The 14832-nt window shown below is 42.4% G+C and overlaps 2 protein-coding genes across 10 annotated transcripts in view; one reads left to right on the top strand and one right to left on the bottom strand.

Moving 5' to 3' along the window:
* Nucleotides 1–13552, bottom strand: part of CFAP61 (cilia and flagella associated protein 61) — a 292210-nt gene extending 278658 nt beyond the window's left edge. For all 9 annotated transcript variants that reach the window (XR_014832901.1, XR_014832904.1, XR_014832903.1 and 6 more), the window contains exons 1-3: nt 13493–13552; nt 8557–8707; nt 1188–1338 (exon numbers count right to left, since the gene is read on the bottom strand). Coding sequence is in view for 1 of the 9 variants with exons in the window: in XM_021077413.2 (XP_020933072.2) it covers nt 1188–1338; nt 8557–8699 (294 nt within the window). In the remaining 8 variants the exon portion in view is untranslated. The remainder of the gene's footprint in view (nt 1–1187; nt 1339–8556; nt 8708–13492) is intronic.
* A 69-nt stretch (nt 13553–13621) lies between these two features.
* The window catches only part of CRNKL1 (crooked neck pre-mRNA splicing factor 1), a 32036-nt gene continuing 30825 nt past the window's right edge, over nt 13622–14832 (top strand). Inside the window, exon 1 of the mRNA XM_085004599.1 lies at nt 13622–13775. Coding sequence (XP_084860725.1) covers nt 13725–13775 — 51 coding nt within the window. The 5' untranslated portion in view covers nt 13622–13724. The remainder of the gene's footprint in view (nt 13776–14832) is intronic.

Genomic DNA, 14832 nt, shown 5'->3' with positions numbered 1-14832 from the left:
CTTAAAGGGAACAAGAAAAGGAACAAAAAGTGAAAGAATTTCTGAAGAATGGTGTTAATGTCTTAATTCTCAAATGTGAATATCAGATGCACACATCGGTGACACAGTCAACCTATCCATTCAGAAGGCAACCAGTAAGACCAGAAAAAGGATCCACTGCACTTGAGGAGCTGACTCCAGGCAGTTTAATGAGGGAATATTAGAAGACTGCCGAGCTAGATGTAGATGCGAAACAGTTCAGGTCCCATGGGCCAGAAGCTATGACCTTTAACATTATCTCTTCCACCGGATGGAAGTTATTTACATCTCAAATGGACAAAAATGTACAAGGTAATCACTGTTCCTGCAGAACAGTAAAGCAGCCCAGTCAATAGAGGATCAGTCGAAGGTATAAGCACTGACTGTGAGAATCTTTTTGGCCTATTTCCAAGTTGGAGATAATTTTTCTGACAGCGGTGACTGGGAGCAGAGGGCGGTGGGTAGAGGAGAGCACAGGGGATGGAGGGGGGGGACGGCATTTAGCTGAACAGATGCTGGATGATGTGCTGAGCTGTGCGTGTTTGCGTGTGTGCGTGAATCTACTCATTCATGTAACTGGCCTTCCCCAGGGCTCTGGGGACATGCTCTTGAACTGCACTGACAGGCAAGCCTGCTGCCACAGTCGCAGCCTCTGGCTCTCTGCAGCCACGGGGGCCAGCCAGGCAGGGACAGCTCAGGCTTGGCACCAGGTCCCAAAACCCAACTCCCTGGGACCTGCTGACCTGGTTCCCATTAGTCAACAGGTTGACCTGTATCTGCAGCTAGAAGACGTCAACTGAGCCAGAGGCCACTTGGAAAATTACAGAGCATAACTTGAATCTGAGGCTCTGCTGCCATTACTACCGGGCAGGTGTGTAAATGGCAGGTGCCCTCCCAGCAGGACACAGACTGGGGAGCAGAGCATGGAGGCCTGGGAAACACATGTTCAGGTGCTCGGCTCCCTACTCGCTCCCCCTAGTCCTCCTCCTGCACCGACTCGCCTTCCCCCCTCACCAGCTAAGTTCATTTCTGCCTGTTATGATGTCATATACTTTCTGCAGTGACTTCTGAAGAGCTTACTCCCAAAACTGAAAAGATAACATATGCAAACCTAGGACATCCCTTCCCAGTTCAGGCTGTTCCAATAAGCCACGTGCGCGGTTACCTACCGTGCAGGGGATTTCACTGTCGAGTTCTTGGAACACGGACACCCAGTCATCCTGCTTGGTGACATTCCAGTTGGGATAGTCCAGGAAGGTGGCCTGGGCCATGATCTCTTCATGGTCGTTGTGAAGCGTAATGGCGAGGTTTGCCTTCTCCCTGTGGAAGGGATTTGAATTGCACACATGAAGAAGGTACCAAGAGTGAGGTGAAGGGGTGTCATTTTCTCCCACATCTGGCTCCTGGAGTTTGGCGACCACTGCACAAGGTATGATAAGAGGTGGCAGCAACACTGGCAGTATGCCTTCCAGGACATCTGTGCCATCAGCTACACCTTCACAATCACATTTCATTAGAAAAAATGAATGTCATCTTTATGATAAAATGAGTCCAAATCCCCTTCCTTGGAGACTGGCCAGGAAAACCGTTTGACTGCAGTCTTCCAAAGTCCTCTACATGTGGCCAAACCCACTGTGGTGGCCTCGACATGCACATTTATTTGGCCAACCGTCCCTGTGTGCCCGGGACTGAGAAGGTGCCCAGGGCACAGGACTGTCAGTACTAAAGCCAGCAATGGTATCTGCAAAGTGGGATGGATTGGTCACCCATGCAGAGCAGTGGAGCTGAGAGCTCAGCTCACTTGTCAGCAATTTTTTTTTGTTTTGTGTTGTTTTTTAGGGCCTCACTTACAGCATATGGAAGTTCCCAGGCTAGGAGTTAAAGTGGAGCTGCAACTGCCAGCCTATACCTCAGCCAAAGCAACGCCAGATCCGTGCCATGCCTGCAACCTACACCACAGCTCACAGCAACGCTGGATCCTTAACCCACTGAGCAAGGCCAGGGATCGAACCCACGTCTTCATGGATACTAGTCAGGTTCCTTACCACTGAGCCACATTGGGAATTCCTCTGTGCAATTTTAACTTCTTTCTCCAGACCCCCATGGCCCTGGGCTCGGTGATCCTTCTGGCACCTGAGCCCCTACAGTATCACCTGATCCAGCTGCAGAAACGGAGACCCCAAGGGTCTTGCTTAAGCAAAGGTGAACTAGGAGTTAATGAAGATAAGGGAGGAGAAGAAGGTCTTCCTTTATTCTGGTGGCTGTCCCAAAGGGATGTCCTGAGGGTTCCCCCCAAGTACTACACTGTCTTGTGGCACAACAATAAGAGCTATGACCTCAAGACAGCATGCAGTATACTACATGGAGAGTCGCTTGTATGGAACTTGAAATGCAGTTTTCCCTTTCTCTGCAGCATGGACTCTACTGGTGTCTTAAGCTGGAAAAAACCAGATTTAAATATTCCTTCAAAAAACAAAGGCAGCAGAAGTTACCCATATTCCTATTAAGGGGACAGGAGAGAAGACAGCATATGACTGAAGGAGGAGAGATGGTGGGAGACTAGAACACTGTATATGCTTCCTGGTGACAATTTTCTTTTCTTTTCTTTTTTGGGCCACACCCACAGCATGAGGAAGTTCCCAGGCCAGGGATCAAACCCGTGCCACAGCTGCAACCAAAGCCACCACAGTGACAACACTGGCTCCCTAACCCATTGAGCCATGAGGGAACTCCCCCAGTTACATATCTCAAAAAGTAGTGCAGCATCAGTGCAGTCAAAAGTAGAAAGTACAAGAGTTCCTGTCGTGGCTCAGTGGAAAGGAATCTGACTAATATCCATGAGGACCCAGGTTCAATCCCTGGCCTTGCTCAGTGGGTTAAGGATCCAGTGCTGCAGTGAGCTGTGGTATAAGTCGCAGACAAGGCTTGGATCTGACATTGCTGTGGTGTAGGCCAACAGCTACAGCTCCAATTCGACCCCTAGCCTGGGAACTTCCATATGCTGCAGGTGTGGCCCTAAAAAGAAAAAAAACAAAAACAAAAACAAACAGAGAAAAAAAAAATGGAACTGCACAACCCATACTGCCTGTAGCCTGCTTCTTTTCCACTTGTTGGCATAACATCTTACTACAGTCATTCAGCAAAGAGCAGTCTCTCACAACATGCACTTCTTGTACTTAATTATTTTCTTTAAACCAGTTCACTTTTGGTATAAGTCTATTTCATTTAAAAAAAATTTAGTATGGGTAATTTTGCTATATAGCAGAAATTGACAGCACATTGTAAATCAACTATAATAGAAAAAATAAAAAATCTTTAAAAATTTATATCACTGTCATAAATGGAAAACCAGTATCCTTTGCTCTAAATAGAAGGTAACTATAAAAATGAAGATGTAACAGTTAAAACAAAAATTGTTCTGCATGTCTCAAGTCAAAGCACCCTGGGTACCACCAGGGGGTAGGCATCTTTGGGAAACAGGTCACAGCCCTCAGCCACGGGGGACTTCATCAGGGGTGCACCTGGCCCAAGGGCCCTGGCGCAGCACTGCAGCCCTTGGGCACTGAGAATGCAGAATCCATGCAGGGTGCTCATTAGTGGGGGAGTCAGCCCCCAGCTTCTGTAGGATTCACTGAAGCTCCTGCCCCTCATTCCACTCCCACCGGGGTCCCTGTGGTTCCGGGTCCTCTGGGCTCCTCTGCTCCAGGCCCCCAGAACCACAACCTACAGCTTCATGCTGACAGTCCTCACTGTAAACCCAGACGAGAGAAGGCCTGGCAGGGCACAGGCCCCATGCGTGTCAGTGATGACGCTGGTGATGGTGGCGGAGGAGGAAGTGGGCAAGAGCTAGGACCCAGCAGCCGCCATCCTCTTGGGAAGCAAGAGAAATGTGTTCCTGGAATCCCAAATGAACTTGAGTTGCATTTATCCATGGGAACCTAGGGTGGTGTGGTTGTGGTCCATTGTACAATTAGTACAGAACCACACCACACAGACATTAGAGATTAAATAGGCTTTTGTGGGTTGGCCTGGGAAGCCAGCCATGAGTAACTTTGTTTCAGTGGGAAAATGCACTGCAATTTCCAAGGAGCTGACTACAGAAAGTAACTTTTGCAGCCAATCCTTTTGTAAGTACAAGTTCTACTTCTTATTACCTCTTAGCCATGAGATTTTCTACAGGCCAGATAAAAATCATGGGAGCAAAAGAGGGAGAAAAGGGGAAATGTAGAAGGAAAAGGTAGTTTCTTTAAAGATGGTTTCAAATTATTCTTTGTAATAAGCCAGATCCAAACCAAGGGAGCCTTGTTTTAAAAATAGACATACACACACGTATTTCACGTAAAATATATTAAAGCTCAAAGATATACCCAAGAATAGAAAACAGAGTTTTTTTCATTTGAGCAATGCTTCATTTGTTCAGCTGGTTTCAGTGAAAACTTGTTTTCCTTAACTGTACCTGATGGAAATCTTGATGAAACAGCGTCCCTACTTTCCACCTTGTTAAGCAGCATGAGTGAAACGGCCTGGTGGCCCTTGACGTCCCTGCACCCTGAATCCCAGCGTTTCCAGCCCCCCTTGACTGCACAGTGACATCTGTGTTCCACGTGGCCCAGTCTTTTGGCCCTTTCCCCACTCACCCGCTCTGCTCCATCTGCTCACTTCCTCCCTCTACACTGAGCAGGGTTTTTAGGTGACACCAGTTTTACTCATTCCTCTGTGAATGAGCTGGCAATTAATAAAATGAAGTTGAGTAAACTAGAAAAGAAACCACCAGTTTTAGAAATGCCCACATTATGAGTCTCTAAGCCCAAGGTTGGTCTGGAGAGGGGATGGGCCTTATCAAATGTGAAAATGAAAGGCTGCCTGGGTGAGAGAGCTTCAGGACCCTAATGAAAATGAAATACTACTCAGCCATAAAAAAGAACAAAATAATGCCATTTGCAGAAACATGGATGGAACTAGAGACTCATCCTAAGTGAAGTTAGAAAGATAAAGACAAATACCATATGGTATGACTTATATCTGGAATCTAATATATGGTATAAATGAACCTATCTATAGAAAAGACACAAACTCATGCACATGGAGAATAGACTCGTGGTTGCCGAGGGGGAGGGGGAGGGAGTGGGATGGACTGGGAGTATGGGGTTAGTAGATGCAAGCTTTTGTATTTGTAGTGGATAAGCAATGAGATCCTGCTGTATAGCACAGGAAACTATAACCAATCACTTGTGATCCAACATAATGGAGGATAACATGAGAAAAAGAAGGTGCGTGTATATATATGTGTGTGGGGGGGCCACTTTACTATACAGCAGAAAGTGACAGAATACTATATTATCAACTATAATAAATTCTAAAAATACCCTGCCTTCTGAGGCTGGTCTCTATATTTTTATCCATTTATTTATCTATTTATTCATATTCTTTATTAAAGTATCATTGGTTTACAATGGTGCACCAATTTCTGCTGTATCTAAGTTTTCATTTAAAAGGATCCCATTTTAAGATGAAAATAACTTTACTTCCCTGCCACATGATGTAACCTAATGCTTTTCATTTCTGCCAATTTAGAAAATACGTGAACACATTAGACACGTGGATTCCAGGGACCCTTATGGCTACTCCAGGATCCAGTAGGGTAAGTAGCTCATGTTCAGAAGTGACTGGCCTTGGAGAACTTTCAGGTAACTAGCATGACCACACGCCTCACCTAGGCCTGGGCCTGGGACCACACAGCTCACATCTAACACATTCTGCTGGGTAAGTCACAGGCCCGGACCTAGTGAAGAGGCAGAGACTACAGTGGGAGAAGAACACAGAGGCCCCAAAAATACAAGGCACATACATGAGCCTCCAGTGTCACAAACTCTCATACCTTGTTTAGCTGAGGCACCCAGTTAACTTGATTTCATATATAGCATGCAACATCTCTTACATATTTTCATTCAATTAATGTATTCCAATTTTTCTTTTTGACCCATGATTATTTATCATTGCTTTTTTGTTTGTTTGTTTTGCTTTTTAGGGCTGCACCTGCAGCATATGGACGTTCCCAGGGCTAGGGGTCAGATCAGAGCTGCAGCTGCCAGCCTACACCACAGTCACAGCAATGCCGGATTCTCAACCCACTGAGCAAGGCCAGGGATCGAACCTGCATCTTCATGGATGCTAGTCAGGTTCATTAACCATTGATCCATGACGGGAACTCCCTATCACTCCATTTTTAAAGTTTCAAATATATGGGCAGTGCTTAATTATCTTTTGTTAAGATAATCTTAATTATCTTAATTTTGTTAGAAATTGTCTATTTCTAATTCCATTGCATTGCTGTCAAAGAATGTGTTATGTGTGATACTAACCACTGCTGGGGTTGCTTTATGGCAACCAAATTGTCAAATATTCCACTCTTATTTTTTGTCTCTGTCTCTTTGTGCTGAATTCTAGGTAATTTATTGCTACTGGTCTTCGAGTTCACTACTTCTGTTGTCACTTGTGCCTGATATGATGTTTAATTCATCCACTGAGCTTTTAATTTTAATGATATTTTTTCTAGCTGACCTATTAGACTTTTTTCAAACCTCATTATTCATTTTCATGGTCTTTTAAGATAGACTTTTTCACTTTAAACATGGTAAGGTATAACTCTTTGATGTAGTATCTGAAGTCTTTGAGAGTGTGATCTTACCATATATTTTCTGCTGATGGTTCTCACTTATGATGCACATTTCCCTGTATATTTGTGATTTTTACTGTGAGCTCAGGTTCCTTGGAACTTTATCTGTGTGGTATTTGAAGTGTGAGCTGAAGCTCCATCCCTTCAGACCTGATTTGTGTTTATTTCAGCCATTTTCCTCCACATACCACTAACCTGCAACCACTTTTGATCAAATTCTCCACTTTGTTTACTTTATTCAGTCTATAGATTAATTAACTTAGTTTTGGTTATCTGAAAATACATTATTTGGAAAGTTTTGAAACTTTGGAACCACAAAGATAATTAACTTAGACCTTGAATCAACACATGCTTATGGGAGTTCCTGTCATGGCTCAGCAGGTCAAGAACCTGCCATAGTGTCCATGAGGATGTGGGTTCGATCCCTTGCCTCACTCTGTGCGTTAAGGATCCAGTGTTGCCACAAGCTGTGGTATAGGTCACAGATGCAGCCTAGATCCTGTGTTGCTGCGGCTGTGGCTCAGGCCTCAGCTGCAGCTCCAATTCAACCCCTAGCCAGGGAATTTCCATATGCTGCAAGTGCAACTACTAAAAAACAAACAAACAAACAAAAAACATGCTTCTGAATTCTTGGGGAGGGGGCTTTATCCCCCTTCATTCTTGCTGTGGTTGAAATAGGCTAGTTTCTTTACTGTCCACTTTTATGACACGGGTTTATGCCTCCCTCGTTCTTACAAAGAACAACCCAGTTTTATTCAAGGAAATGTAATACTTCCCTCCCTCATTGGAGGGAGTATTTATCCTCTATTTTTTGGAAACCTGTCAAAACAGAAGCATGAGGTGTCCAGAATGTAGCAAAAATCCTCAAGGAGAAAGAGGCAATGGTTTCTGCTATTCTCCTCAGTTTCTGATTTCATTTTGATAATGGTCTCTGCACAGTCCTGAAGGGGTGTGTGTGTGTGTGTGTGTGTGTGTGTGTGTGTGTGTGTGTGTGTGTGTGTGTGTGTTTATCAACATGTTTCCATCCACAGGACATCATTGAGGTGTTTAATCCACCATAATGCCAAAAATGAAATTATTTCATTGTTACACGTATTTTTAAAGCATTTTATACATATTGCCTGACTATTCTCCAACAAAACTATGCTAAATTTCCATTACACTCATTAGTGTGGTGAGCACAAATTGCAAATATGAATGGCTTAGGCTGGCCTAGTTTAAGCATTTCAACTGTATTTAACTTGAATCTTTATGAAATCCAAAATACTAAGCTCTTATCATTTTCAATAAATTAATGAGGAACAGATTATAGGATACTCAAATTCTGGTATCCGAAAAAACGAACCAGGGAGAAAAAAAGATCTTTTTAAAAACTATGCATATTTTGAAGTTTAGGAGAACATTTCAACAGAAGTGGCTAAGAGCACATCCAGGCTTCGTCACTTACTAACTTCCTGACCTCAGGCAGGCCTCCACTTTCTCATCTGTAAAATGGACATGACAGTGGCCACCTCAGAGTTAAACAGGACAATGTTAGCAAAGCACAGATCCTGAAAGAAAATTAATTCTCAAAACTGGTAGCTAATATTAACTTGCCCCAAGTGACTCTACTAGGGGGTAGGGCAGTAGAGATTTGAACCCAAGTTTGTCTGAATCCAAAACCCACAGGAAACCTTTTCAGTTTCCCATATTGTTATGGGACTTGGGGATGGCTATTCCCAGAGATCTTCTATTCAGTGGGACAGATTTGCCTGTTGCCTGTTGTCTGGCCATAAGCCCCATGAGGAGAAAGGAGGGGAGCCCCCTTCAGGTGTGTAATAAAACCAACAAACACGCTGGAGCTTACTTGGCTGCATACTTACAGAAGATAGATGATATTAAGACTCCCAAACAGCTTCTGGGTAAATTTTCTAATGAGGTTTTTGATACAGTAAATATCCTGCGACTCTGTTCTCCGGCAATGAACCACTTCTACCTTGCCTCTGGGAGAGGTGAGTACTGACATTTTTTATCCTGTCCCAAAAGAGAGGAAAACAGCCCACGGTTAGCCTGAGATGACAAGTTGCTCTGGTTACAGTATTTACAAAATGAGACATTCATCCAATCTCCAGGTGGTCAGAACAAGCATGGCATAGAGTGCCAGTGGGACGTGTCCCTCTCACACCCGTGGGGATGGGCTGTGACAGTGTCCCCCAAAACCAGCTAACACATGTTTCTCCAGGAGAATGATGTTTCTGAGAACTGGCCTGTCTAGAAAAGTCTGCAACTATGTCCTTTGTTTCCAACAAAACTGCTTTAAAATATTCTAACAAGAGGAACACTGAAAGGAAGTATTTACTGATTCAGGGTCCTCTCCTATTTAATCATGGTCAAGAGTTACAGTGGAAATACTGACAACAGCTGCCCATGTTCCAAACGTGTTTTGTTTTTTTTTTTTCAAACATGTTTTTAAAAGCAAAACTTAGGCTTTTAAAAGCAAAAAAAAAAAAAAAAAAAAGGCTCCAAACTGGAGCCCTGAAGGGCAGCAATCCTGAGGGATATTTTGAGGTGAAAAGAGTCCTATGGTCAAATAAGTATGAGCTCCCTGTTGGCCTAGTGGTTAAGGATCCAATGTTGTCACCGCTGTGGCTTGGGTTCAATCTCTGGCCCAGGAACTTCCTCATGTTACAGGCAGAGCCAAAAAGAAAAAAAGAAAGAAAATAAATGCTTCTTGCAAGGGCCTTCCTCAGGGTGCACAATGTCCATTAAACTGTCTGAGACATTCCAGGATTAAGCACCTGCTTTCAGGGGAAGAGGAGGGAGTGGGATGGACTGGGAGTTTGGGGTTAGTAGATGCAAACTATTGTATTTGGAGTGGATAAACAATGAAATCCCGCTGTATGGCACAGGAAACTCTATCTCATCACCTCTGATGCAACATGATGAAGGATAATGTGAGAAAAAGAATGTATATACTTTTTGGGTCACTTTACTGAACTGCAGAAATTGATAGAACATTGCAAATCAACTATAATAAAAAAAAATTTTTTAAGTGCCTGCTTTCTTTGTAGAACTCAGCCTCTCCCACAGCCCCTCTGGGGAGACTCTTGGATGACTGCAACAGTGGAGGGTCTCATGTTCAGAAAAATGCGCTGGGTACGCTGTCCACAGAACAGTGGGCCACAAAATGATTTCAACCTTTCTCTCAATGTCTCGCTAACTCAGTGGGTGTCTCTCCCCACCTCTCTCTCTTTTTCCTCTCTTCCTTTTCCCTAAGGAAAAACATCTGATTAATGTTCTTGGCCAGTAAGCTCCAACACAGGAAAGTTAATTTTTGCCATTGCACAGACTTTAAGAGCAGTATGGGATTATTAATAACCATTTCTCTCCATGGTACAATGTAAAGTCTATAATGTCTTGTTTATCACATTACCTAGAATGGTGTAATGCCTTTATTGAAGAATCAATGAGATGTAACAAATTGTGAGGACATATTTTATATAGTTACACTGTTTTTTAACCAACTTAGCATTTTATATTTTACTTATTTTCAGAGGGTGTATTATTTTTGTTATTCTTACATTAAGTTATTCTTTTTATTATGCTATATAAAATACTTAACGATATATAAGGCTTTCTTCTTTATAAATTTTAGTTGCATAATACACACAATTTTAATATAATGCTAATTTCTAAAGAAAAACTGAAATGTAATAGATAATACTAAATAGTAAAGATGAAAGCCATACAAAATGGGATAAAGTATAGAATAAATTTCCTATTTGTCTCAGTATATTTTCCATTCAACTTCTCCAAAAAGAGTCGTTTAATATGTTTCTTAAGATCCATGATATAATAATCTGTGTGAATGTAATTTAAATATATGTATTTTATTTTGTAAAAAAAAATTTAAAGAACAGGCATTCTTCCTAAACCATGCAAACCAATCACTAGATATTATTGAACATGAAAAGAAAATTGTATACAGTGATGAATATATTTGCTTTAGAATTAGTTAACTAGCTAGTTACTTACAATTATAAAAGAGCTATGAAGATACAGCTGAAGGGTAAGATTTCAAATGTTCTTTAATTACTGTATGATAGATAGTTTCTTACCACTATGCACTCAGAATTGTCAATTCAAACTGTTTCCAATTTGAATTCTATCAAGTTTTCTTAATTAGTTTCTAACAAGATTTGCTTCATTAATGGAGTTTTTATTATTGTTGTAATTAAAAATAATTATGGGAAAAAAATGTAAAAAAAAAAAAAAGAGCAATATGGGGCATTCCCAGCCCCTGGAGGGCTGGCCCAGGGCACGCCCACTGGTTCTCTCCTCCAAATGTAACTGCTGTGTGGACTTCTGTCACACAGACACTCTTTGCCATTTTTTAGGCATCAGAAAAATAGAATTATACAGTGTGTATGGTCTTTTTTTAGGGCCGCACCTGCGGCATGTGGAGGTTCCCAGGCTAGGGGTCTAATCAGAGCTGTAGCCGCTGGCCTACATCACAGCCACAGCAATGCCAGATCCAAGCCATGTCTGGGATCTACACCACAGCTCACAGCAACGCCAGATCCTTAACCCACTGAGCGAGGCCAGGGATAGAATCCGCAACCTCATTGTTCCTTGTTGGATTCATTTCCAATGCACCATGATGGAAACTCCTATGGTCTTCTTTCAAAATACAGTATTGTATCACTTGGCTTTTTGTTGTCTAGATAGATACCTGCTCAAATTTCATGAAAACTGTACTCTAAAATTTTTTAATTATGGACACAAATTTGACTTTTATATAGTTGAGGGCATCATGAGATATTCTTTTAGTTTTCTCTCAATTGTTTAAAAATGTTTTTAAATGTGTTAGCTTGTGGGCCACATGAAAAGAGATAATGAGCTGAATTTGGCCAATGGGCTATAATTTCTGGATCACTAGAACAGTATTTTAGAAATGTAGAGGTAAAAATAATCATTAACCTGGAATTCTGTACCTAGATTAGTGATCATTAAAAAATGAAGGTGAAAAGAAAGACAATTCACTACAAGGACTGAAAAAAACTACCATTCAAATTACCTAGATGAAAGAACCAGTAAAAGATATATATCAGGAAGAAGAAAAAAAAATCAAAAGTGGACCGCAAGATGAAATCCTGGGGAAAGACAAGTAAATGAGCAGGTGTATATAAATAAACACGGATGAGAAGAAGAAAAGCAATAACGTTGATAAATTTTGCTTTTAAAAAACAGCTGAATTGAATCCACATACAATTAAATGGAAGGATGGCAATCAGAAAGAAAACATTCTAGGTGTTTGTGTCTTTGAGAGGCTGCTATAGATGATTAAACTTTGTCAAATCAATTGTGTATAGTTACAATCTGAAGAGAACTCAAGGGAAATATCTTTTTATTTTAATAGCTATTTCTTTCCTTAGGTGACTTCTATCACAGTTATATAAAATCTCAATTTATTTAAAATTTGAAAAGTGAGAAAACGTTCAATATTTAAATAATAATAAGATGTACAGAAACTATGGCAAACGTTTTTATATTGGTTACAGGTGACTTCAGTCTGGGAAATCAGCATAAAATTTCTTCTGCAAAGGTGGATGTGATCTGCATACATAAATACATAAATATATTTTCCAAACACCAAAAGAGGCTTTCAACTGTCAATCTTTTAAACAATGAGCTATCAAGCCATGACAAGACAGGGAGGAATCTAAAATGAATATTACCAAGTGAAAGAAACCAACCTGAAAAGACTACACACTATATAATTCTAATGATATGACAGTCTACAAAAGACTGCCATTGAAAAAAAATTAGTGGTTACAGGAAACAAAATGGGAAGGAGGGATGCATAGGCGGAGCACGGAAGATTTTTAGGGCAGTGAAAATGTTCTTTACCATTCCATAATGGTGGACAGATGGCACTGTATTATTTGTCAAATCCCACAGAATGCACAACATGACGAGTAAACCCTATGTAAACTATGAAGGTTGGTTGATGAAGATATGTCAACATAGGTTCCCTACGCTGGTGGTGGATATTGATAGTGCAGTGGCTGGAGTCCAGGGCAGGAGAAATAGGAATTTTCTGTACTTTGCATTCAATGTTCCTGTGAAACTAAGCCTGCTCTTAAAAAATAAATTCTATTTTTAAAAATTCTCTTAATCATTGGCACACACATATTAATTTTTGTTTCTGAAAGCAGTTCAAGAAATATTCCGACTAAAATTTACTGAGCACATTACTTATATTTTTCTTTTTAATCCTGGTGAAATAGATATTATCTGCGTCTTATAGTTAGGGACATCGGGGCTAAGAGAATTGATGAAATTAAGGCACAAAGAAAATTTAAATATGTTTATCTGACCACAAGATTGGCATATTTGCTATTACTCTGACGATTTATTTTCACTCTATTTCTATTATCTGGCTTTTAAAAACCTTCAGTTACTTTAAATTACAAGCCTTAAAGTTAAGTATTTAGTCACAACTAGCCAGAAACCAAGAGAGAGTAAATCTCAAAGACTACAAAGCCTAAAATGCACAGCGGCGTCGGGCCGCCTAGGAGCCTAGCAGCTCGCCGCTCGGCATGCCGGGAATGGCAGTTTTTCTGGCCAGCCTCTTTTTCCACGCCCTCGAGCGTATTGACCGGAGCCGGGTTCCTATCCCCTTGCCTGGCAACAGGGCTCCATAGATCCACCCATCCTCGGACGGGCATCCCAGTCCCGGAGACGACCTGTGGATGAGCGACCGGCGCCCTGCACTTTCCCCACGTCCCTACCGGGAGCCAGCACTATCCAACTCACCTGCAACTCCAGCCGCCGTGCTCCGCCCACGGCTCCTAGGAGGACGCGCAGACCGTTACCACAGAAACGACGTTGCCTCCGTCACGGCGCCGTCGGGAGGTCAAACGTCCCCCAGCCACTTCCGCTTCCGGTTCCGGGATCCCGATTGTTTTCGGAAATCCCTGAAGTGTAGGCGAGCGTTCCCGGTTGGTTTGTGGGGTCCCGGGCTTGCCCGAGGTCTGACGCTGCAGCCATGGCGGCCTCCACCGCGGCCGGGAAGCAGAGGATCCCGAAAGTGGCCAAGGTAGGCGGCGGCGCGAGCCTTGAGGGAGGAGGCCCGGGAAGGGGGTTGGCCTGGCCTCCGCGGTTCCCGGGGCGGGAGGCGTGTGGTCCAGGGAGCCGGCCAGCCCCATGTGGGGCCGCGGGAGAGCTGGAGGGGAAGGGTCAGCGGATGGGGGGCGCACCCGCGTTTGCGTGGCCATCGTCTCGGAAGGCATTTTTGCGGTGGGAGGACTGGGGTCGTTCCACACAGACCAGCTGAGCCAGGTAGCGCGCTAGGCGCTGGGGAGCTCCAACGAGGGCGAGCAAGGAGCAGCTTTCAAATAAGATACAAGTGTAAAGTATCTTTACAAGTATACAACCTTGAATGCTGCTCAGGCCACGTGGAACATGCCGTGGCAAACTGGGCTTGTGTGAGGGGTCTCAGAGTAGACTGCTGAGAAGTGATACCTAAACCGACCCTTGAGGCGGAGTAGAAGTTGGCCAGCTGAGAGTGGATGGAATGAGAGTAGATGACAAGACCTGCGAGTTAGCATAATTTAAGAAGAAATCTGATTTTTCCTTCGGTGGCTAATACTTAGTGAGTGCTTAATATGTAAGAGGCTTTGTCCTAAGCCTTTACAGATACTCTCCCTCCAGTCTGTTTCTCCAGCCCAGGTGTCTTTCTTGAGCCTTTATCCACTTAGATGATGATTCTTTGAGATACCGCATATAAAGTGCATAGCACAGCATCTGGCACTTAATGTTCATTAGGTATGAGCTATCATTTTATTATAATCATCACTCTTCGCATGACACTGAACAATTATCAATTCAATTCCACAAACTTTTATTGGGCTCCCTGAGTTCAATATAATGTGAGCCCCATAGGTAATTTTTAAGTTTTCTCATAGCTACATTAAAAAGTGAAAACAGGTGACATTCATTCCCCCCACTAAATTTTTTAAATTTAACTAGTTGCAGGTGACATTAATTTTAATTATATATTTTATTTAACCAATCCAAGATATTGTCATTCCAACATGTAATGAATATAAAAAATTTAATTAGGTAGTTTATCCTTTTTTTCATACTAAATCTTC

The sequence above is a fragment of the Sus scrofa genome, chromosome 17 (genome assembly GCF_054392235.1).
Source record: "Sus scrofa isolate SSC_HxYL_T2T_F1_AM1 chromosome 17, Sscrofa_HxYL_maternal_Yorkshire_Landrace_v2.0, whole genome shotgun sequence".
Taxonomy (NCBI): domain Eukaryota; kingdom Metazoa; phylum Chordata; class Mammalia; order Artiodactyla; family Suidae; genus Sus; species Sus scrofa.
The sequence above is the reverse complement of the archived record's forward strand: the minus strand, read 5'-3'. Positions and strand labels throughout refer to the sequence as shown.